At 47.5% G+C, this 23,204-nt stretch overlaps 1 protein-coding gene across 1 annotated transcript in view; it reads right to left on the bottom strand.

The window, feature by feature from the left end:
- The window catches only part of CSMD2 (CUB and Sushi multiple domains 2), a 585,891-nt gene that overhangs the window by 478,498 nt on the left and 84,189 nt on the right, over window positions 1–23,204 (bottom strand). Inside the window, exon 3 of the mRNA XM_046662326.1 lies at window positions 1,129–1,241. Within this exon, the coding sequence (XP_046518282.1) occupies window positions 1,129–1,241 (113 nt within the window). The remainder of the gene's footprint in view (window positions 1–1,128; window positions 1,242–23,204) is intronic.

Below are 23,204 nucleotides of genomic sequence, written 5' to 3'. Positions count from 1 at the left end.
CCTCAGTTAAAGGGATCTGGGTTATGTCAGGAGCCCTCAGTTAAAGGTATGTGGAACTTTCTCTGGAGCCTTCGCAGGAAGCTTTAGTTAAAACTGAAATCTTCTTGGGAGCCCTCAATTGCTCCAGTTACAGCACCCAACTGTGCCCCCCATAGCCCTACCACCAGGGGTGGACTTTGCCAAGGACGTAGGAGCTGCCCTCCTTCGTGGTGTATTCCCGGCCAAGACATAGATGGTATCTATTTCTATATTGCTGTAGCTTCATTCAAGAAAGTATCACTTATTAAGTCCTTGGAGGCAACAGAAAGAAAGCTTTCGAATAACGGACATGCTTTACGGGTGTTATGTCACTACTGTTATTAATTATCATTAACAGTCTTAAAATATGCCTATTAATGATCTAACACAAAATAATGGTGTGGGTCTCAGCCAAGAGCAGCATAATTACCTATTAATGAGATGTAAATTTCCCAGGGAAATGACAGAAATCTAGAAGTACCACCTTCTGAACTAACATAATAAAGTTAATAATAATAATAGTGTATAATCTGAAGATATTAGTGTTAATTTGAATGCCAACACATATTTAAGCAGGCTGAGAAAGTGGAAATTATTTGCATAACTCAAACCAAGAATCCCTAATCTGTGCTAGTAAGAAAACATTAATTGTTCTTCCCTGAATGATAGAAAACTGACTTTTTGCAGTCACTATATGGAGCAGAAATTTTTTTCAGTGACTTATTTTCTTTCTTTTACTTAGGGTTTATCTCTCTCTTATTCCCAAAACCAGACTGAGGCATCTTGTACAACTAAGCCCAATAGAAAACAGAATTGAAAAAATAAAAACACAACCAAACTCAGTTAAGGGGACAGAGAAATAGATGTTACCAGGCCCTTAGGATGAACTGCTGGGGCCGAGCTCTCATTTCAATTCTCAGTTTCCTGGAAACGCGGCACGGGCCATTTCAATCACTGAGTTACTGGTAAGTAACCGGCCTTGTTAGCACTGGCGCAGCCTCTGAATCTGAGGCAGCCGTCCCCGCGGCCGAGAGCAGCGCAGCCCCGCGCCTGTGCCCATTAGGAACACACAGGTTAGGCCCCCACAAGCTGGGGCTGGGACGCACCTACCTTCATAGCTGGCGCGGAAGCCCTGCGCGCTGACTGCATAGTCACTGATGAGGCGCAGAGAGAGGGTGCTGGCGGCGCTGACAATGGTGGCTGGCAGTTGAAAGCCTGTGAGCCTGAAAGATAAAGATGCAATTTAGGGGCGGCCAGTGGTGGAGTGGTTAAGTTCACATGGCCCGCTTTGGTGGCTTGGGTTTATGGGTTCAGGTCCCAGGCACAGACCTACACACGGCCATGAAGCCATGCTGTGGTGGCATCCCACATGTAAAGTAGAGGAAGACTGGCATAGATGTTAGATCAGGGACAATCTTCCTTACCGAAAAAAAAAAAGAGGTGTGATTTAGGGAGAATGACCCCCTTGGGTACTGCATATCCATTAAGCATTTATTGAGCACCTGCTGGATGCACAATGCTGATATGGCGGAGGGAGGGATATGAAACATCAGGCATATGGAAGGTATTCAAAACAAAGTGGTGATGAGGCAGAGGTGATGGAACCAGCAGTCTCCTGTCACAGAAACATAGGGGCTATTCCCCCCAAGCCATGGGCTATCCTCAACCTGGAGGCCTGCCTCCTTTATGTCCCTTCTCTTTTCTCCACTTCCAGTTTCTTCTCCTGTCTCTTCCCTTTCTGGCTGAGACCCTTTGAGGCTCTGGGTAGACTTCCCCTCAAATTTAAAACTAATAATTGCCAGTAGACAATATTTATTCCATACTGAGGAAAATACATCCAAGTCGAAGTAGCAGAATGTGGATGCTTCTTATCATAGGCTTTATTCTTTAAAAGGAATAAGTCTACTGCTTTTATACAAAAGATAAGTGCTTATTTTAAAAAGATGAAAGCAAAAACTAAAAACCCAATGCAATCTAGAAATAATCATTCTTGACAGTTGACATACAAAGAGGCGGACCAATAGATGGGATCAGATTCAATGAAATAATTTCATACAAGTGGGATCCTACTGTACATGCCTTTAAAATTAAAATGCTTATTTTTTTTTTCCTGCAAGTTAAGTGAAGAAGAAGAAACAGGGGTGAAATGGAAGGAATTGTTGAACCTGAGATAATGTTTTTAGCACAAGAGATTCATTTTTAAAAGATTCTTCTAATGTTAAAAAGATAAAATAACAAAGCTTTCACTGAATGTTTGGGGACATATTTTAGGAAAGAAATTGTCCTCCACTGGGCATGCATGCATGGTGGTCCCCACAGGCGACCTCATTGTGCACACAGGTGGTAGTGCGATGGGCAGTCTCCTGTCTACCTTTGTCCTTCATCCCATATCTGAGGCTCAACTGCCTCCCCACCCTTCAGGGCTCTGGGAGAGGATTCAAGGTTTACTTTTACCCCCATTTTTAAGTAGTTTGGAATAGCTATGATGCTGCTGGATCCCTCCCTCTACCTCCAATGGCCATATAAAATCTTGATGCACAGAAGTCCCCTAGAGAGCTTGAGTATTGGGTTCAGACTAGTTATATCAGATATTTGTTAATGCCCACCTTGAACAGCCCTGTGCTAGATGAAGCCCTGGCCTTTCCTACCATCCTAATCTTACAGGATTCATGTTAACTCAGAATAAACTCAAGGAAAAGGGATCAAACTGTGGAATGGGTGGCCAAATAAGTTTCAAAGTCATCTTCTCTTCAGGTATAAAAACATCCAGCAAAGGATCCCTACCTCACGCCATATTCTCTCCTCTTCCCCATCTTTCTGCCCCTAACTCCCTTGCTTTCTCACGTGGTTCAAAGTTTATATGTAAAATAATGAAACCACACATGTTAGAAGGAAACAAACTATTTCTTTTTATCAACTTATGCTGGGGAAGGTCTTTCTCAGCACGACACGTTTCAAGGATTCCTTTGGTTTCTGCCTGCCCATCATTCTTCTAGGGAGCTGTCATCGCATGAGGTTCAGATAGGTACTCCCCCTGCTCACCAGCCACAGAACTGGGCAAATGACCCACCATGGCATATCCCTGATCATTAGGAACTGGCTTAAGGGATGGAGAAGAGGGAAGGGGGCCAAAACCCAAGCAGGGTCATTTTGAGTTCTTCTATGGGATAGGATATCAAACAGACTCTGAGAGTCTTTTAGTTTTGGATTCTAAATCATTAGAATGTAAGCTTGGGACCTCCAGCAGCCTTTTTACAAATACAAGGAGCCTATCTGCTTTAGAGACAATGATATTCCACATAGATACAAACAAAGCTGAGCCGTGAGGAGAGAAGATAAACACAGCCCTGACGACATATTTTGGGGATCCTTAATCCAGCCATGCAGAGGGTGCTGTCTCTGCAGTGCCCGTTACACGAGCCGACACTCTTTGTTTGCATCCTTCCTTTCTTCCTTCCTTCCTTTCTCCCTCCCCCAGCCCCTTCCTTCTTTGCTTTCTTTCTTTTACTTTTTTTGGCTTAAGCTAGTTTGATTGGGTTCCATCTCTTGAAATTGATTGAGTACTGATGGATACAGCGTGAAACCCCAGAGGCCTTAAAGGAAAATACTGATTGATTTAATTGTGTGAAAATTAAAAGCATGCATGTGGAGCAAAAGAAACTGTAAAAAAGACAAAGAGAAAAATGCAAAGTGGAAAGATTATGTATAATACGTATGACAGGAAAAGGCATAGTGTTCATAATCTGTAAAGAACATTTACAAATCGATATGAAAAAGATAAACAGGTAAAGAGCAAAAGAGTAAAGGACACCAACAAACAAAAACAGTAAGATGATTCGCCTAATTCATGTCACAAATGTGAGAATGGAATCCACAAGACTAATTTTTCACCGATCCGATTGGCAAATATCCAGAATTGGCAAGGGTTAAGGAAAACCGATCGGGTAGTTATCAAAAGGATAATAAGGAAATACTACAAATTATGTACATACAGTTGACAAATTAGATGAAACGGAGCAGTCCCTTGGAAAGCACAAACTACCATAACTTTCCCAACATGAAATAGATAATTTGAATAGCCCTATAAGTATTAAGGAAATTGAATTAGTAACTTAAAAACTCGACAAAAAGAAATATGCAGGCCTAGATGGGTTCACTAGAGAATTCTAACAAACATACAAGGAGGAATTAACATAAATTCTATACAGTCCCTTCCAGGAAACAGAGGAGCAAGGAGCACTTCCAAACTTACTTATGAGGACAGTATTACCCTGATACCAAAACCAAAGACAGTACAAATAAAGAAAACTAAAGACCAATATCCACATGAATACAAACACAAAATTTCTTAACAAAATATTAGCAAAGCAAATTCAGCAATATACGAAAATAATTATAACCCATAACCAAGTGGGGTTTATTCCAAGGAAGCAAGGTTGGTTCAATATTTGAAAATCAATCAATATAATTCACCATATTAGCAGCCAAAAGTAGAAAAATCACATGACCATATCAATTGATGCAGAAAAAGCACTTGACAAAATTCAACACTCATTCCAAACTAAAAAGAAAAAAAAAACTTTTGGAAAACTTAGAGGGAAACTTCCTGACTTGATAAACAGCACCTCCAAATATCTTATAGCTAACATCACACTTAATGGCGAAAGACAGTGCTTTGCCCCCAAGATTGAGAACAAGGCAAGGATATAACCATCCAATTGGAAAATCGACAAAAGACACAAAGAGACATTTCACTAAAGAGGGTGGCAAACAAGCACATGGAAAAGGTTCAACATCATTAGCCATTAGCAAAGTGCAAATTAAGACCACAAGAGGTATTATTACATACCATTAGAACAGATAAAAATAAAAATAGGGACAAAACCAAATGCTGGTGATGACGCAGAGCAACTGGATTTCTCCTACATTGCTGGTAGAAGGTAAAATGGTACAGACACTCCTGAAAAGAGTTTGGTAGTCTCTCTTTAGAGAAATAGTACACACACACCAATCATAAACTCAGCAATCGCACTCTGGGACATTTATCCCAGAGAAGTGAAAACGCGTCCACACGAAAACCCACGCGTGATTGTTCCTAGCAGTTTCATTTGTTTTTGTAATAGCCAAGACTGGAAATAACCAAAATGCCCTACTACAGCTGAACGATTAAACAAACTGTGGTGTATCCATACCATGGAATACCATTCAGCAACAAAAATGAACAGACTACTGGCCCATAGAGCAACTTGGAAGGATCTCAAGGGCATGACGATGAGTGAAAAAAGGCTTGTCTCAAAAGGTGACATACCAGATGATTCCATTTATATAATATCCCGGAAATGATAGTAAAGAGATGGAAAGCAGATTAGTGGTTGTCAGCGGTTGGGGATGGTGAGAAGGAGGGAAGTGGGGGCGACTATAAAGGGGCAGCACGAGGGAGCTCTCTGTGGGGATGGAACAGTACTGTACCTTGATTGCAGTGGTGGTGACGTGAATCCACATGTGATAAAATGACACAGAAGTACGCACACACATTGCACCCATGTCAACTCCCAGGGTTTGACACTGTATGATAGTTACATTAGATGTGCCCATTGCAGGAAACTGAGTGAAGGGTACATGGAACCTCTCTGTACTATCCTTGTAAATTTCCTGTGAATCTATAATTATTCCAAAATGAAAAGTTTTTAAAGATTCTATATGTGGCTCACACTGTTTCTATTGAACAGCACCTCAGTCCTCCGTTACGTCTGACCTCAACTCAGTCTTCCCAGACTGAGCCTTGAGCTCCCGCTTGGTCCTTGTCAGGCCCCTCCCTTCAGCTGCCTCTTGTCCATTCCAACCCCTGTGTTGCTCCCCTCCGCACACACACCTGCAGCACTGGCTGGGTCCTTGCTGGAAAAGGACTGACCGTCAGAACCGTAACCCTGGATCCAAGGCCACCACTCACCCATCCTTTGACTTCCCGCTGACTTGCCCAGGCACCCGCTACCCTTCCCCTAACCCCAGATACTCATGTCCGCTGATGACAGATTGCTACCCTCAATGACCCGCCATTAAAACACCAAACTGTCCCCAATGGGGCCAGACCTCTATCAAGACCTGACCCCCTCATTCCCATCCCACTCGGCCCTGGTTGTCTTTACCTCCAAGTGGGCCCAACTCACAGCAGCTGCAACTTGCCTCTCACCCATGATCACCAGAATTATGCCCTTGGGTGTCCTTCCCAGACACTCAGCCTGGGGAGAAGTTTTCCTTCAACAACACACAGCTTCCCCGAGGAATCTCACATCTCACCAAGGCTTCTCCCGTGAGTCATCTCTGGGAGTGGCATTCTTCCCACTGAGTGGAGCTTGTTGATTTTATTCCCCAAGTTACTTCCACGATATTTTTGAGTTGCCATTAAAGATGGCAGATCCTAGTTTCTTGGTACTATATTGACACAAGCTGTGAATAGCTAATGTATACTGTCAACAAACAATTACAGTTTTATCACTTGCAATATATGGAATTGAAGCTTACTAGGCATTTTCTCTAATCAGATATTTACCACCACTCTGTGATTTCCCAGGCTTGGTAGATAAATTCTAACATGGAGGATTCCTCAGAGGCGCTAAAGCTGGAGAGAGTGTGAAAGCTTGAACCTCCCCATCTGGTTACTTGAATCATCGTCCCCCTGCCCCACTGTCAGCTCTTCCCTCCCCTACTCATTATCATCAAATGGATTTTACACAAAGCTCACGACCCCCTCAAGTCAGGAGGAGTTACCACACTGCATGTTGCAATGAGCAAATAAAACTTTCAGACTTTCCCATCTTTTATCTGAAAAGTCTAAATATCATAGAAAGGAGTGAGACATCCTTCAATAGTAGAATCTAGCTTTATTAGAGAAATAGGGTAAAATGATGGCAAGAAAGGTAACAGCCCCCTCTTGCTGTTGGTTATCTCCCCATTGACTCTAAAATGAGCAGAGAACAGTTTCTGCAAACAGGTGGCATGGCCATAGATGTAAGCTAGCACTCATCTTCTGCTTTATCAGGGCTCATTGCCTTTCCCACTTCCTCAAGAACCTTCTCTTTGCTTCTGCTTCCCTGCGCAGAGTAACCCAAGGTCTTGGAAACTGGTGATGTCCATAACCCCAAATTTCTCACTCTCCGAGTTCACAATCCATCAATGGTTTCCCACCGTTCTTAGGATTAAGGCCAGAATCCTGAATGAGTTCCACAAACCCTGTATGACTCAGCCCCTGCCAGATTCTCTGCCTTATATCCTGCCTGGCTCCAGCCCCTCCAGTCATCTTTGGTCAAGCGCATGGGCAGTGGTCATCCGAGAGTGCAGGCAACAAGGAGTACATTTCCCATGGAGAATTTGAAAACAATAATCAAACAGACTTTAAAAGTCCACTTCTTATCCTCACCATCAGTCCACACTCCAAACAACGCCAGTAATAAAATCCTTCTCCCCTACTTTCTCTTTGCCCTCCCCTGGTACAAGGCTGGCTTCGGTTCCTTCAAGATGCCGCCCCTCATCCTCAGGGTCTTTGCACAAGCATTTCCTTTTTAGAAGCCTCTCTCACGTTCCCTCCACCTGTTTGTCTAATTAACTGCTCGTCACTCAAATCTCATCGCAAACGCCCCAATCTTATTTTCAGAAAGATAAGTTCTTGCCCTCCCAGCCCAGTCGATCTATTTCACATCCTCATGGGTCCCTGTGGAAGTCCCTAGGACTCCTCACCACATCTCTCCAGCTTTCCTTCCAGACACGTGGTGGAGCGTGCCTCCCCATCCTTGCTGACTGAGTGGGGCCCAGCCACGGCACTGGCTTTGCCAACGACATGTGGGCAGCGGTGAAGTGCGCTATTTCCAGGAGGGAGCCTTGAGGAGCCTGCGTGCCTTTTGCCAAAATCCCCTTCGCTCCCCAACAGCAGTGATCCTGGGTGTCTGTCAGCCGGGGCCCCTAAGAGCTCCTGCAAACCGTTTTTGAACATGCACTATGAGCAAGAAATAAACTTTTGGTGAGTTAAGGCATTGAGAGTTGAGGGCTGTTTGTTACCAGTGTTTTAAAATGTAGATTTTATGATTATTAAGTATAGTAAAGACAACAAATCAGGAAACAATTGCCATAAACAAGAGAGTTGATTACTCGCAGTCTCCAGGAGGGGGGCATGCCAGGCCAGGCAGGACCACAGAGGGAAGCACCAGGGTCCTCAGGAGGTGGAAGGAGGAGGAGGAAAACGTGGGCAAGAGCCTTTACTGGGGTTCTCGCAGGGAAGAAGGCATGGAAGCAGGCTAGGTGTGTTTGGGATTGGCTAGTTTGAATAATTTCAGAGGGCTTCAGGTTGTGGGGACTATCCTCAGTTGTCTGACTCCTGGCCCTGGGTGATCAAGGCAAGGGGACAGTGGCTCAACATGTCAAAGCTCAGTAAATGAGGTGGCTGGACCCTGGATTGGGTGGTTTGCATATGAAAGGCTCCCTCCCTGAAGGGCAGTGTGCTATGTCTTGGAATTAGCTGACCCTGGGAGGGGCTGTCCTCCTGGGTCAGCAAGGTCGCTAGCTGTCAAAGCATTAGAAAATAAAAACACCATTATTACACACAGCATGACACGACCCATCCTGACAACATCTTTTTTTCTGCTTTCCTAGGATTCATCACCATTCCTAATTAGATGTTTTGGAGTAAATATTTTTATTATTTCTGTGATTATTTTACTAAGGTCCCCCTGATAGACTGAAAACTCCACGAAAGCAGCGGCTGTGTTTGTTTTGTTCATCTTTGTCCAGTTCCTTGCCTATTTATTGTTGAATGAGGGAATGAATGAATGAATGAATGAATGGCAGGTTATCTGACATTTCCAGGGGCAGCTACACAGTGTCACAGTTCATCCTGTCGCTGGCAGTATGGACAAGAGGAGGGAGAGACTTCCAGACACGGTCTAAGAAACACCAACTGACTTTGGTAATTCCTTCACATACTCATGAAATGAGGTGAGATATAAGGAAAAAGCAGATTTTTTGCACATCTCTTTTTCCTCCCAATCACTCCAAGAAGAAGAGAAGGGGAAATCAGTAAGAGGAGACAAGGAAGCTCTTGGAGGGTGGAGAAGAAGAGTGGTGAGGTGGGAAGGTGCGACTGCCCAACGCTGGGACCTGCACCCTCTGTCTTTGTGGGGAGTGGAGAAGGTGGCAGAACCACAGAGGGGAATTGCCCTACGGGACACCTGGCGAGGCTGGACCGCACACAGACAGGCTCCCATCCCAAGCAGAAGAGCTTGCGCTCCCAGACCCAAGCTTGGCACCGATTCAACTGAGTTGATGCCTCCCCTTCAAGTAACACTGGGGCCTTGAGCACATCAGCAGTGGCCAGTGTGGAATGAAGATGGCGGAGCCCTCCGGAAATGTTGTGGTCTGTGTAGGACCTTGTTTGAGGGAACCCCAACAACGGCGGAAATGGAATTTCTCACCTTCATGAGTGGGGGCTCAAGGTCAAATTTCTTTAAATGCGGTGATATGACACTTATTCCACCCAAGGAGTGTTTGCAAATCCCTACCTGCAAAAGTAAAAGCTGGTTTTCTTACTCTAGGCGATAGTGACCATGTTTGAGAACTTCAGGGCTCTAGGTTGACCAACTACCAACTTCCTGGTCTGGGGCCTCTTGGCTTTGAGGCGTTAGTCTTGGGGTAAGGAGACAATGAAGGAATGCTGTCAGGTGAGGAGCAGTTGAAGGAAGTGGGCATGTCAAGTAAAAAAGAGTTGGTCAGGACGAGAACTGCCTTCCCATCCATAAAGGGTCATACCTGACACACCAGTGTCCTCATGAAATGCTTAGCAATGGACCAGGACCACAAGGTAGAGGCTCCAGAGAGACGGACTTGGTTTCACATACAGAACTCTGCCAGTCACACCTGCTTGGGGAGGGAGGAGCCATCTCTCAAGTTCAATCTGAGTTTCATTCCTCAAATAATTATTGAATGCCCATGGGTCTCTGATGCTGAACCTCAGAGACGGGTCAGAACATACCAGCCTTTCCCCATTTGAGCATTGGGCCAAGCTCTCTGGGTCATGACTTTGCTTCCATTAGTCAGAGAACCAGTGGGAAAGACCAGAATGAAACTCTTGTCTCAATGAACCACAATCTGGAACCTTGGAGTCCATTAGTACATCGGGGTGACCTCATTGCTGGAGTGTGTGTAAAACTTGGTTCCCACTAGATAGAGAAACATGGATGGGAGGGAAAGACCGAAGAGTAAAGTTTCATCGAAATGTCTTCCAGGCACATGACAGCCTTCTGAAGATGGGGGCATGATGCTGAGCCGTCCCTCCTTGAAGGCTGCCGTGGCTGGTGCTCTAGACCCCAAGTGAGACCAGAGATCTGGTCAGCTTCAAGGACATCATGAGTGGGAATGACAAAGATAGACCGCCCCCTGGGTGATGTGGCTGGAGCCTTTGCCCGTTCCTTGGACTGCCTTTCTCCTCGCCTCAGTTCACATCTCTCTCCCCTTTGCTGTCTCCTCTCCACCACACTGGTCTTTCCATTTCCCTTGAATGTGTTATGTTTCTTCCCACCCCAGGGCCTTTGCCTATGCTTTCCCTAGGGCTGTGTGCACCACTCTCCCCCTTAGCCACTCAGGCTGCCACCACCTTACCTACCCATCTCCCACTAGCTTCTCAGGTCTCAGTTTGAATGTTACTTCCTCTGGGAAAGAGTTCAGGGATCCCTGATAAATGTGCTCAGAGAACAGAGTATTTTTCCTTCGTAGTATTCATTCCAATCTTAATGGATTGATTTTCTTATTGAATTATGGTGATGTTTCTGTCTTAGATTCTTGACAGTGAGTTCCTTGAAGGCAAGCACTATGTTTAACTTTTCCTCTGCATCACTGTTGCATAGCACATAGTAGATGCAATATTGTTTGGAACTGGATGTGTCCCCCCCAAATTCATGTTGAAACCCTTCCCCCCAAGTGATGTGATGGTCTTAGGAGGTGGCACTCCTGGGAGGTAATAAGGATTAGATGAGATGATGGCGGGGAGTCCCCATGAATGGATCAGTGCCCTTATAAGAGTCGTGAGAGAGCTTGCTCCCTCTCTCTGCTCTCCACCATGTGGGGATACAACAAGGAGTGGGCAGCCTGCAACCTGGAAGAGAGGTCTCAGCAGATTCTCACCATGCCGATACCCTCATCTTCCAGCCTATGGAACTATGGGAAATAAATCTCTGCTGTTTATGAGCCACCCAGTCTATGGAATTTTTGTTATAGCAGCCTGAGCTGATTAAGACAAATGCAGAATGAATGAACAAATGAATATTTAACTATTACAGAGTGGACAGAAGAGGCCTCACTGTTGTCCTTTGAAAGGCCAGCTTACAAGGTTGACCCTTGGCTGGTATCAGAGAATGTGAATTTTAGGAAGGTTCCCCATTCCCAGAACTGATAAGAGTGGCCTCAACTATTTGTACAAGCATTATGGCTTGCACTGAACACCTGCTTCCCTCTGGGAGTCTGGAACTTTGTTGTGTACCAGACAGAGGGTGCCTATGTAATCTGCCCTCAATAAAAACTCTGGACACTGAGTCTCCAATGAGCTTCCCTGGATGGCACCATTTCACATGTGTTGTCACAGTTCAGGGCTGGGGGGATTAAGCACGTTCTGTGTGGCTCCACTGGGAGAGGACTCTTGGAAGCTGGTGCCTGGTTTTCCCCAGACTTCATCCCATGCACAGTTTTCTTTGCTATTTTGCTTTGTGTCCTTTCATGGTAGTAAGTCATAACCATGAGTGCAACTAGATGCTGAATCCTGTGGGTCCTCCTAGCAAATCATCAAACCTAAGGGTGGTGGTGGGGACCCCCAACACAGAGGGTGACAAATTAACTCAACGAGGTTCTTCCAGAGAGTACAAATATTAGATTATTCTCCATGGGATATCCTAGGGTGTTCATTGTTTAAATAGAATTGGGAAATGCTGTGTTAAACAAAGGTGAGCCAGGATTTTTCAGAAAACAAAAAGATAAAAAATAAAGTGCTTCTGGGGGCTTTTAATAAGCTAATAGCAACCTTCCAAGGCAGAAATAGATTATATAACAGCTCCTCAACCCATCTGATTGCAGATTCTTTTAGAGCATGGCACGGGCTGGAGTTCTGTGGAACCCTCCTTGAGAAATGATGTACCCAGAGAAGACAGGTCCTAGAGCTCAGGCCATTGCCACATTGAGAATGAGGCGGCTGAGGATCCCAGTCTCAGAAGGTCTGAAACCCATAGGTCCCGAAAGACTGAAGAGATGGTCCTCGTGCTGCCCAAGATCTGGAGATCCTTAGAATAAATCCCTGTTTCTGAGGGTGATCTGTGCATGTGTCTTCCTTGCACTCTTAAAGAGCTCAACTAATACGGAATTATCCAGAACAAACAGTAATATAGCAAATTGGGTCTTTATTGAATGGTTTGCATTTAAGACTCTTAGCACATCAAACAGTGATATAAAAAAAAAAAGACATGCCAATTGACCTTCGGAATAAAAGAGTAAATGTAAGCAACATTTGTCACACTGACAGGCTTGGCAAACAGTGTTTTGATTTGCCAGCAGCCCTACTCCAGACAGCAGCCACTAGTTAGATACATAAACCATTAAGCTAAAAACAGAACTATCATTACAGGCATCATCTAGTAATTTGCAGGTAATTGACGGACATTAGTCATAATCACACACAGACACACACACACCCCCCTACAGACACATGTTCTCTCTGGTAATTCCCATCTGCATTTCATCAAGAGCTTCTAAGAACTGGGAAACTTGGAAAAATTGGGCTTTCTGTGCTTTTAAGTATATACTTCATAGACTTTTTTTATTCTTAGAGCATCCTGTGGGCTGGGGTACCATGGAACGCTCTCTGGGAAATGATATGCCCAGAGAAGGCAGGTCATGGAGTTCATGCTGTTGCTACGTTGGTCATGAGGCCACTGACATGCCTGGTCTCAGTAGCCCTGAAACCCCTTAGTGACCAAAAATCTGTAGAGAGGGTTCTTGTGCTGCGCCAAGATCTGGGGATCCTTCTAATAAACCCCCATTCCTGAGGGTGAGCCGGCATTAGCCAGGCAGCTGCTGAAAAACTCCAGCTTAAGTCCAGAAGATCTTCTCTAAAACGTTCCCTTCTATCCAGAAAACATCCAACAGATCTACAAACCTCTGCTTTCAGCTGAACATGTACATTTATCTTTTTGGAGGCCAGGATTCCTGTCGGTGTAGTTGGGTGGGAGCCGCACGTCTCCAAAACACTCTCCAGGATGCACGCAGGCTTTGGAAGCAAGGGCTGGAGTCTTAGCAGGGCCCCCTGCTGAGGTCTAAAAATAGGGGAACAGCACTGTGTGTTCAGAACACAAAGCCTCTCAGCCCGTCACTCTGTCAACACCCAGGAGTATTTCCCACAGAATTGCATATTCTAACTTTGCAGCAAGGAGTCCTGGATATTCTCTCCCTTCATGCTCTATCCCAACTCTTCCCGAAACACCTTCCACGGGATACTATCCAGTGCGATGTTAGATTTGCCTGAGAAAATGGGCAAATAGTTTTAGGAAATGCTACATGCAAAGTAGCACCATGGTTCCCAAACTGTGTGCCATGGTACCCTAGGGTGCCACAGGGAATTTACAAGAGTAGAGAGAGAGATTTTAAATGTTCCAGGGAGTCAGTGATACTCAGTATCTGGTGGACATGCAAAGTACTAGCTCGAGGTAGTTCGCAGTGTCAATGTGAAGCTGTGTTCCATTAGGTGACATCCTATCTTTGCAAAGCTGGATGTCTGGTGGTTGGTGTGATATAAAGTCGGTGTCACGTAAAAATCAATATGGAACAGGATACGAGGGTGGTGGTGTCCAATCTGATTCTAAGGTTTGAGAAGCCGTGCAGAGCCCAACAGGTACACACACTCCATGAGTAAGCAATTGTGGTTATTTAAGGATGAAATAAAAATATGACTTTTTTCTTTCAATTGGTATTCATTATTTTTTCAAACAGCTACAAAGTTGTTAGCGTATAAATACTGATTCAGCTATTTGGATCTAACTACTTAATAAATGGAGCTGATAGGTATTTCTTTTACTCATGGAGCACCACAGAAACAGTTAATGGCACTTCGAACTGAGAAATGTTGGAAACCTCTGCATTAGTGTATTAAAGGCTCTGAGAAGTCCTGCAGCAAGAAAAACAGACAAACACAGTTGAAGCCAGCATGCCCTACACTTCTTGGTCCAGCACCCCCATGAACAGCCTTCTTTATGACATCAGCTCTGGAAACCTAGGCAGACGTTACTCAGGATTTGCGCTATGTTCTGATAGGTTCAAAAAAGAGACCAGAGGCTGACTTATGCCCATTATCAACACAAAAATTATTTCTCATCAATCATTCATTCAATAAATATCGATTGTGTGCCCTATTAAATGTCATGTGCTATGCTTGGTTCTGAGGATAGACACTTATAAGGAATGGACCTGGCCCTCAAGTGTCCACCCTCAAAGGGAGGCATTAATTACATTACTTTATCTGGAAATTCAGCCTTTTCTCCTCACCTTCATTATTCCCATGCTGGTTCCAGCCACCTCCATCTCTTGCCTCAGTTATTGCAATAACCTCCTAACTGGTCTCCCCACCTCCCCCTTGTCCCTCGACAAACCATCTCAACACAGCAGCTGACATGATCAGTTTAAGTCAGATCATGTCACTTCCCTGCTTACTCTTCTAAAGGGTCCCACTTGATTTGGGATAAAGCCAAAATCTTCATAGCAACCTAAATGCCCGGGCAATCTTCTGCCACCACTAAGCACTCCCACTCCATCACCTCTCCCTCTTTATCACCAACTAGTCTCCCCCTGCTCACTGGCTCCAGCTGTAATGGCCTCTTGCTGTTCCTCAAACACACCTGGCAAGTTCCTGCCTCAGGGCCTTTGCACTTGCTGTTCCCTCTGCTTTCCCCAGTTATCCTATCTCTTATCTCTTCCTCACATGTGCATGGCTGGTTCTCTCATCTTCTTCACGTTTTTGTTCACACATCACCTTTACACTGAGGTCTTAGATGACCACTCTGTTTAAAATTGCAGCCCTTGGCCTCCACCCACTTCCTGGCTCCTCTATCTCTGTCCTGTGTTTTCTCTATAACATTTATCACCATCTGACTTACTATATACTTAATTAATCCTTATTTATTAAGTTCACTTTCCCCACTAGCATGTGAATTCCCTGAGGGAAAGGATTTTTGCCCATTTGATCCCCTGGCCTGTGCCCAACATAGAGAACAGCGCCAGGCACACAGTATGAGTTCAGAAGTCATTTTATTATTGCTGAAGACACAGCGGTGACATGACACTGTAAGCGCAGTGATAAAGATGTGCCCAGGGAACTCCACATCCCCAGCCTGAGCTGACCTAAAAGGACAAATCCTGACCCAATCATCCCAAGGGCACGGAGGGTAATGGGAAGACACGGAGGTCATTTCAAGCAGAAGGGATGCCACGAGCAGAGGAAAAACAAAGCCCAACTTTACATGTAATTTATGAAATTGTTCTCCAACCACCGACAGGCGAACAAACAGATACACCAGCTGTTCAGCCCCCCCGCCCCCATTTGCCGTGACTGCTTAATCACCAGTCTCCCCAAGAGAGGGGATTGTTCTGGAGGCTGCTCAGCCTTCCAGCAGATGCAGACTTTATTTGCCTCCAAAGGATCCTGGAAAACCCCAGCCCAGGTTGGTCTTCCGTGACAGGGGCTGAAGCCTCCGGCACTGTAGGTCAGGACGGTTGGTGGGGTGGAAATGGGGAAAGGGACTTTGACTTTGAGGAAGAGGGACCATGATGTTCCAGAAGATGTTGCCTCTGTGTCCATCTTCCCCAAAGCAGGCCGGTGACATCCCCTATTTGGGAATAGGAGCTGCTCTCCTTCCATCAAGGCTGTGCTTCAAGTCTGAACCACATCAAGGGGCTCCAAGGAGAAGGTGAGACCTCCCTCGGCCCTCAGACGGTGCCGCTCAAGGACTGGCGCTCCCTGGAAGAGCTCTGCATTCTCTGTGCCTCGAGTACTAGGCAGACACAAACAGCAACAGTTGTCCAAGCATCAGTGAGTGGCCAGCGGTGTCCCTCCCTGGAGATTCTCCATCCTGAGGACTTGTGCCCACCCAGCTTCTGACAGCTGCTGGGGCCACCCTGGGAAGGGAGCAGGTGGAGCTCAAGATGCTGAAAATGTCTGCAAGAGGATGGGGAGGCTGGGCCAAGAGAATGGGGTGGCCCGCGCCTGCCTGCTCCTGCCCCAGAGGGCCCTTGCTGTCGGCCACCAGAGCCTGTTCTGAGCATGGTCGCTGGTCTGAAGAGACCAGGTCTCCCCATCAGAGGCAGCACTTTACTGCGGCCCCGGCCGCACCTGTGCCCAGGTGAACACTAAGCATCACCATTATCGGCTGCTGCACCCCCACCCCCGGCAGGTGCTGAATATGCAAGAGAGGAGCTTAGGCCCTGTCCTTGTGAACTGGACAGCTGAGCCTCCTGGACACGGTCGGAGGGCAGGGCCAGGCCCAGGATACACAGGGCACCGTGTCCGCTGTCTTTCCATGCTGCAGGGAACCACGGCCTTATGGAGGCACTGTGCAGATTCCCTTCTGAGTAAGATGAGTGACAGGGGTGCTACTTGGGCTGGGGTTTCAGGGCCAGGCTGGGCTGTGGAAACAGGGCCAGCAGGGCCCACAGTGGTGCAGCGTGAAGCCCATGCTGGAAGCCAGGCCACAGGGGAGTGCTGACGGTGGCTGTGAACAGTGGAGGGTCAACCTGAATGATCACATGCAAATGCAAACAAGCGATGTGTGTAGTTAGGGGCAAAGAGCCCTCCCTGTGCCCTCAGCCGGAGCCCTCAGAGGACGGGGCCACAGGGGCAGGGAGACAGTCTGGTCACCAGGGACTTTTTGCAGAGGGTTCGCGGAATTGCTCAGGCTCTATTTCCCAGTGTCTGTCTGACTCTGTAACTCTGGTCTGGCTCCCAGGACTTTCCAGGGCCACCATGTTGCACAACTCTAAGGGATGCTGTTCACATCACAGCCCAGGGCCCTGGACTCAGAACTGTCGCCTTGTCCCTGAATTCTCTCTCTTCTCCTGGAGCCTCAGAATCAGACAACCATCAGCTTGAATTTGGACCTGATTTTCACCCCCTGGAGGCCATCTTTTCTATCATCTTTGGTGCCACACTCTGCAAAACGGAGACTGATGCAGCGCAGTCCCATAATCCCCGAGATCCTGCCCAAGTCCACGGAGAGTGAAACGACACAAAGGAAGACATGGAAGCCTGGAGACCGCGGCAAGACTTAAGGGAGTGACGTGCGAAAGTGATGAAGGTGTCGGGCTCATAGAGAGGTTCCCACTGATCACGCCTCCTGATGTTGCCCCGTCTTCATTCTCCATCAGCCGCTCAGGTTTATTTCCCTCGTAACACTGGATGCCTCATTTGTACCTTATTTGTTAATTGCCTATCTTCCTCTGCTTGAAGGTGAGCTCCGTTTAGAGCAAGGATTTCCTCCACCTAGCTGCTCAATAAACACGTATGAAATGGAATGAATGAGTGAGGAGCTGGTGGTGTCTGAGCAGCCCTAAGAAGAAAGTGTTTCCAGAAGAATGAGGTCAATGGCAGCAAACACTTTGGAGGGGACTGGTAAGGGAGAACCAGAGGGTCGACGGATGTGGCAGTGAGGAGAACAATGGTGACATTTTCCGGAGCAGCATTGGCGGAGCAGTGAGACTGAAACTGGGTTACCATGGGTTAAGCTGTTAATAGGAAGGAAGAAAGTGAAGACAATGAGTCTAGGTGGCTCTCTCAAGAAGGAGCGTTGAAAGGAAGAAGGTCAACAGAAAGCTACTGTTGAACAAAAGCCTTCTTTGCCCCCTAATCAGAAAATGTTCATTTCTACCTTTCTCTCCTGCCAATCCCTTCCTGTGCCTTCTCTCAGGGCACACACCATTTATCATCTCTCATTACTTTCTTTTTTAATAGAATAAGCAAGTTCATTTGTTTCAGTCTGATATTCATTCTCTTGGCAGAATAATAATTGATACCTTAAGTGACCTCATTCATGAGCAGGGACAATTAGAACGATGTACGGAGGACAATTCGCCATGTTGCCTGTCTAGGAAGACTGAAAGGTCCGAATGGCACACTTCACCAATGGGTGACTAACTCCTCATTAGTCCACTTTCTTGGGTCCCTCCAAGCAAAGAGGAGACAAGAAATCCCTGAGGAAGGTTAAAATTTAGGGGCACGCATAGTGTCAATAGGGTTCTATTTTCACTGCTGGCCTCTGCCCCTGTTGAAATCTGCTTCCTGTCTTTCTCTCTTGGGGAAAACTGTTCTGCATCGCTCTAGAGGTTTCCGAAAAGGCAAATGAGAATACAACTTTCATAGATGAACCTTTCAAAATGCAGTACGAAAGCATGCCATTTCAAGGCAACCTCTGGCGCATCTTTCGATCAAGTGGAATGCCCTCTGCAAAGTGCGTTATCATCACCTTCCTTCTCTTTGGGAAGGTGGGAAAATCAGGAAAAGGCGACAGGTGTGGAATAGTTGGGTTTTGACAAGGCATTTATAAATGCACAAGAAGAGGGAAGGTGGGCAAGACATTATCACAATAAGAGATTCTTTCCTGGCTCAACAACCACACACAGATGTCAACTGGGAACAGGTCTTTGTGACACAGCCCGGTCCTCAGTCCTGCCTTGTTAACTATCATGTTTAAATAAATTCCTTATTTTGGAACAATTTGAGATTTATAGAAAAGTTGCAAAGATAGTACAAAAAGTTCCCATACACCTTTCATTCAATTTCTCCTAATGTTGTCGTTTTCCATAACCATGGCAACTGGGCAAAATGAAGAGCTGAACATTGGCATTTTACTATTAACTAAATTGCAGTCCTTCTTTGGATTTTACCAGTTTTCCCACAAAGGTCCTTTCTCTGTTCCAAGATCCAGTCCAGGCTACCACGTTACCTTTAGCACCATCACATTTAATGTCTTATATGGGAACATAGATGGCACACTGGTCAACTAGGGCTGGTATAACCAGCCAAATCCAAAAGATCCCCTCAGCCTTCATCTAAAAGACTTAATCTAGAAGCCAGACAAGAGTAAACTTGGTCCTTGGATCCTAGACCCAAACTGCAAAAGTAGTTGCCGAACACTCCTGGAGCTCATGGCTGACTCTGACCGTGCACCCTGGTGCCAAGAAAGCTTACGAGACCTTGGGACACCTCCCCAGGACTAGAGTGTCCACAGGGAGAGGGCGATGATTCTGGTCGGTCCGTGTGGGTTTGTTTACCTCCTAACTGCTTTTATGTTTCTGTATCATTTTTAAAAATAAGAGTCTTTCAGAAACACAAGAAAGCTTAGAGAAGATCATAACAAGCACCCATGTGTTTAACACCTGCTGGGAAATGAAGTCTCGCGAACACAGTCAGAGCCCCGGGGAGCTCTCCCTCCCTGGACATGGTGACAAGACCCTTCATAGCTGGGCCGCTGCCTCTTTTCCCGTCAGTCATTGGCCCTCACCCCAAACAAACAAGCAAAAAGCCAATTCACCCCCAGCTCCCCAGCCATACAGAATGTCCCCGAATATCGCCATGGTGCACACTCTCCGATCCCTTTACACCCACTGTTGCCCCTGCCTGGACTCGTCCCACCCCAGCCGTGCCCTACCATCTTCCAATTCCAACTTCTTCCTTAAGACTTCATTCGAGCGGCACCTCGTTAGTAGGGCCTGCCCTGGTTCCTCCAGGTGCTCCACCTCTGAACTTTCCTTGCTCTGGACCCATCTCTCCAGACTGCACTGACCTATCTATTTCCTTTATGTTTCTGCCTCAACACCTCAAGCTCCCCAAGGTCGGGGCCATGTCTGGTTCATCTCTAGATTCCCGAGGTCCAAGCACTGGGGAATGTTTGAAAGCCTGCCACTCAGTGTGATGATTAAGAAAATAGTCTCCGGAGCTAGTAGTGCTTGGGTTTGCATCCTGGCTTTGCTACTTACTGGCTGTGTTAGCCTGGTCAGCTTCCTTAACTTCTCTGTGCCTCATTTCCCCTTTGTCCAATGGGGGATTAATAATGGTGTCTCTCACTCATAGAGTGTTGAGATGATTCAATGACCGATGCTTAGAATGGTGCTTGGCACTATTATTAGGAGCTATTATTATAATTATTTCTATCAAAGTGTTTGGTACCTGGTAACTAGAGTCACCTGGGCCGGGTTTCTACAAAAGTAGGAGCTGGGTTAAAGATCTGGGTGCAACTGAGTTTATTGGTGAATTGATCCCAGAAGGCACAGTGAGGCAGAGGGAAGTGCAACAAGAGAGGGAAGGCAACCCACACAGAGGTCCTGGTCACATAGGTGCCATTGGGAATGAAGGGAGCTGAATCTCACTGGGGGAGCTGGGAGTAGGTGCAGAGCATGCAGCTGGGTTATGCTGTTGGCAGGAGAGGAGGCTGGGTATTTATCCACCAATCACCTTCCTTTGTTGGTCATTGGTTGCTCCTGGGAAATTAGCTCCAACCAATGAGCTATGGTCGGGGCATCTATGGTCTGCTGGGTCTCCCCTCAACTCCCATTGGATACTTGAGCACATCTGCATGGAGAGTGGGGGACAAATGCCCCACAGGACTTCGGACTGTGCCCCTGGCTGCCTGGCTTCCTGCTCTCCTCAAGTCCCTCGAGAGCTGCTGGCCCCCTGCCCCGTCTCTCCCATTGACTCCATCTCGATCCCAGCTTCCCAGAGGCTGGCACCACAGACATGCAGCAGCACTGAAAACTGATTGGGGTGACTGGCCAGCGGGCCACGCCATCCTCGGCCCCAGGCTGACGGCTGGCAGAAAGCTTCCCCACTCCTTCTCCTAGGCCCCTCAACCCCAGCCTCCCTCGCCAGTCCCACTCTGACATTTCTTTCTGCAGCTTTAGTAGCTGGCAGCTCCTGGCAGGAGCGATGCCCTGGCACGCTGGCAGGACCCATAGCAACACGTACAGCCCATTAAAGAGATTTGTGGTTGGGTCCCCGCCCCCTCCCGGCAGGAGGCTCAGAGGCTGGGCCAGAGAGAGGTGGGCGGAGAGAGGATCCAGCTGCCCACTCCTGCCCTCCGCTCCTGCAGCCCTTCCACCTCCTCCTCCGGCTGCCAGCTTCCCATTCCTCCATTCTGCAACCCCCTCAGCCAGCTTGTCCCTGGTGCCTGGTAATTAGGCTGTGTTTATTAAACCATGGGCTCCGGCTCTGCTCACCGGAACTCTGCTTACTGTAGATTTTCCTGCGAGGACTGCAGAGATCGTAAAAACAACAAACCACCTTGTCTCTCTGGCTTATTTACTAACTTGGCCATAAATAATCAGGGCGATTTGCATATTACTACTGGGCTTTTTATAGCACAACGTGTCTGAGCGCTGGCAGGCAAGCTGGGGGCTGGGGCACGGAGGTGAGCCTGCTCTGGGCTGCAGTGACACCGGCCAGAGGGGCTTCTGACTTCTTCCTTTAACCCAGAGCGTCTGGCAGGCTTGGCATCTCCTGGCCTGAAAGCAGAGCGGGAAGCAGTGAGGGGTGGAGGGCGTGGGAGGAGGGGAAGCCAGGCATACCATCGGGTTGTGGGCAGAGATGGGTACAGCTGTAGCTGGAGGTGCTATCTCCAGGATGTCCCTTTACAAGGGATGGCCTTAGTGCTGGGAGAGCAGAAAGGCCGCCCTCTGCAGGGTCCTGTGTCACATGGGAGCTGGTCCGCGCAGAGCGCTCGTACACCCAAATCAGACCCCTGGCTCTGTCGCTTACTCCCTGTGTGACCCTAGGCAGGTCACTTCCCCTCTCTGATCCTTGTTTCCTCCATCGAAATGGAGAGAATGGTAGTACTGACCTCGGAAGAACTTTGGGATGATTCAGTGAGTTAATACAGGGAAGGCGCTTAGCATGAGGCCGCCATAGAGTAAGGGGTTGAGATGACGACGACGACGATGATGATATAGAAACAAATCCTCTACACTCCTATAGCTAACGAACACAATTTATGAAGAAAAATAAACTAAACCCCCTCTAAGGAAAGAGGAGTTAGCCGTCAGCTCGCAGTCTGCAAGGCTGAGGGGTCAGAATGGGAGTGTGAGAAGGACCCGCAGCAGCAGAGGGACTCGACACCCACCAAGGTGACAGGCCGAGGAGCAGGCCAGGTTCAGAGCTGGAACTGCCACCTGTGCCTGCCAGCTGGGGATGGGCGGGTATGGGGTGGGTGTCAGCCCTGAGGGTGCCCTCAGGTCCGCGGGGCCGCCCCGCCCTGGTTCTCAGTACACACAGTTGCCTTACAAAGCTCAGGTCAGCCCCTTTCCCAGAAGACTAGAGCCTGCTCCCCACACCGCAACCCTGGATTGCCTTCTTACTCCACCCCTGCCGGACTGAAGCATTTTAACAAGCCAGAAGCCCTGGATGCTACATTCTTGGACCCCAACTTGCTTTCAACCTTGCAGGGGATCCCGGCCTGAACTAGGGGTTCAGGCTCCTCTGCCCCTTGGGCAATGGTCAGGGAACATCCCAGGCAATGAAACCCAGCCCTGGTTCCCCCCCCCCCCCCCCCCCCCCCCCCCCCTTCCCCCCCCCCCCATAGTTGAGGTCCCTGCAAATCTGGACACTGGGCTCCTTGCAATGTCCCAGGGGACAGAAGCATGAAGGGCCATGGCAGCACACGAAGAAATGAGCAATGACCCCAGGAATGTGCCTGACTGGAACCTGCAGGAGTCACAAAAGCTCCAGGACCCAGGGACATTGTCACCATGAGATGGCCACTACATGTGAAGAAGGACAGAGTGGTCAATATCGCCAGGAGTTAGGGTGCTTCCAGCGACCAGTGATAGCCCCCCAGTGGTTGGGAGGGGCAAGCAGGGGCTTCCTTCAGTGCCTAGAGAAGGACCCCCACCTGCTGGCTCAGGGCCATTTGCCAGGCATGCCCCTGCCTGGCATCCTGTCCCCTCCGCTGTGCTGCCCTACCCTCCAGATCCCTGGGGGTCCTCTGGGACTCTCACACCAGTCCCCCAGCAGCCTCTCCTCTAGCACCCTATTTACGTCCAGCAGGAAGCTTATCGAAAGCTGTAATCACTTGGTTTTATTTGTTTCGTCGTTTACTTTTTAATCTCTCCTACTACAGGCTAAATTTGGA

This window comes from Equus quagga, chromosome 5 (genome assembly GCF_021613505.1).
Source record: "Equus quagga isolate Etosha38 chromosome 5, UCLA_HA_Equagga_1.0, whole genome shotgun sequence".
In the NCBI taxonomy this organism is placed as follows: domain Eukaryota; kingdom Metazoa; phylum Chordata; class Mammalia; order Perissodactyla; family Equidae; genus Equus; species Equus quagga.
Note: the sequence above shows the minus strand (reverse complement) of the source record. Positions and strands in the feature narration are given on the sequence as shown.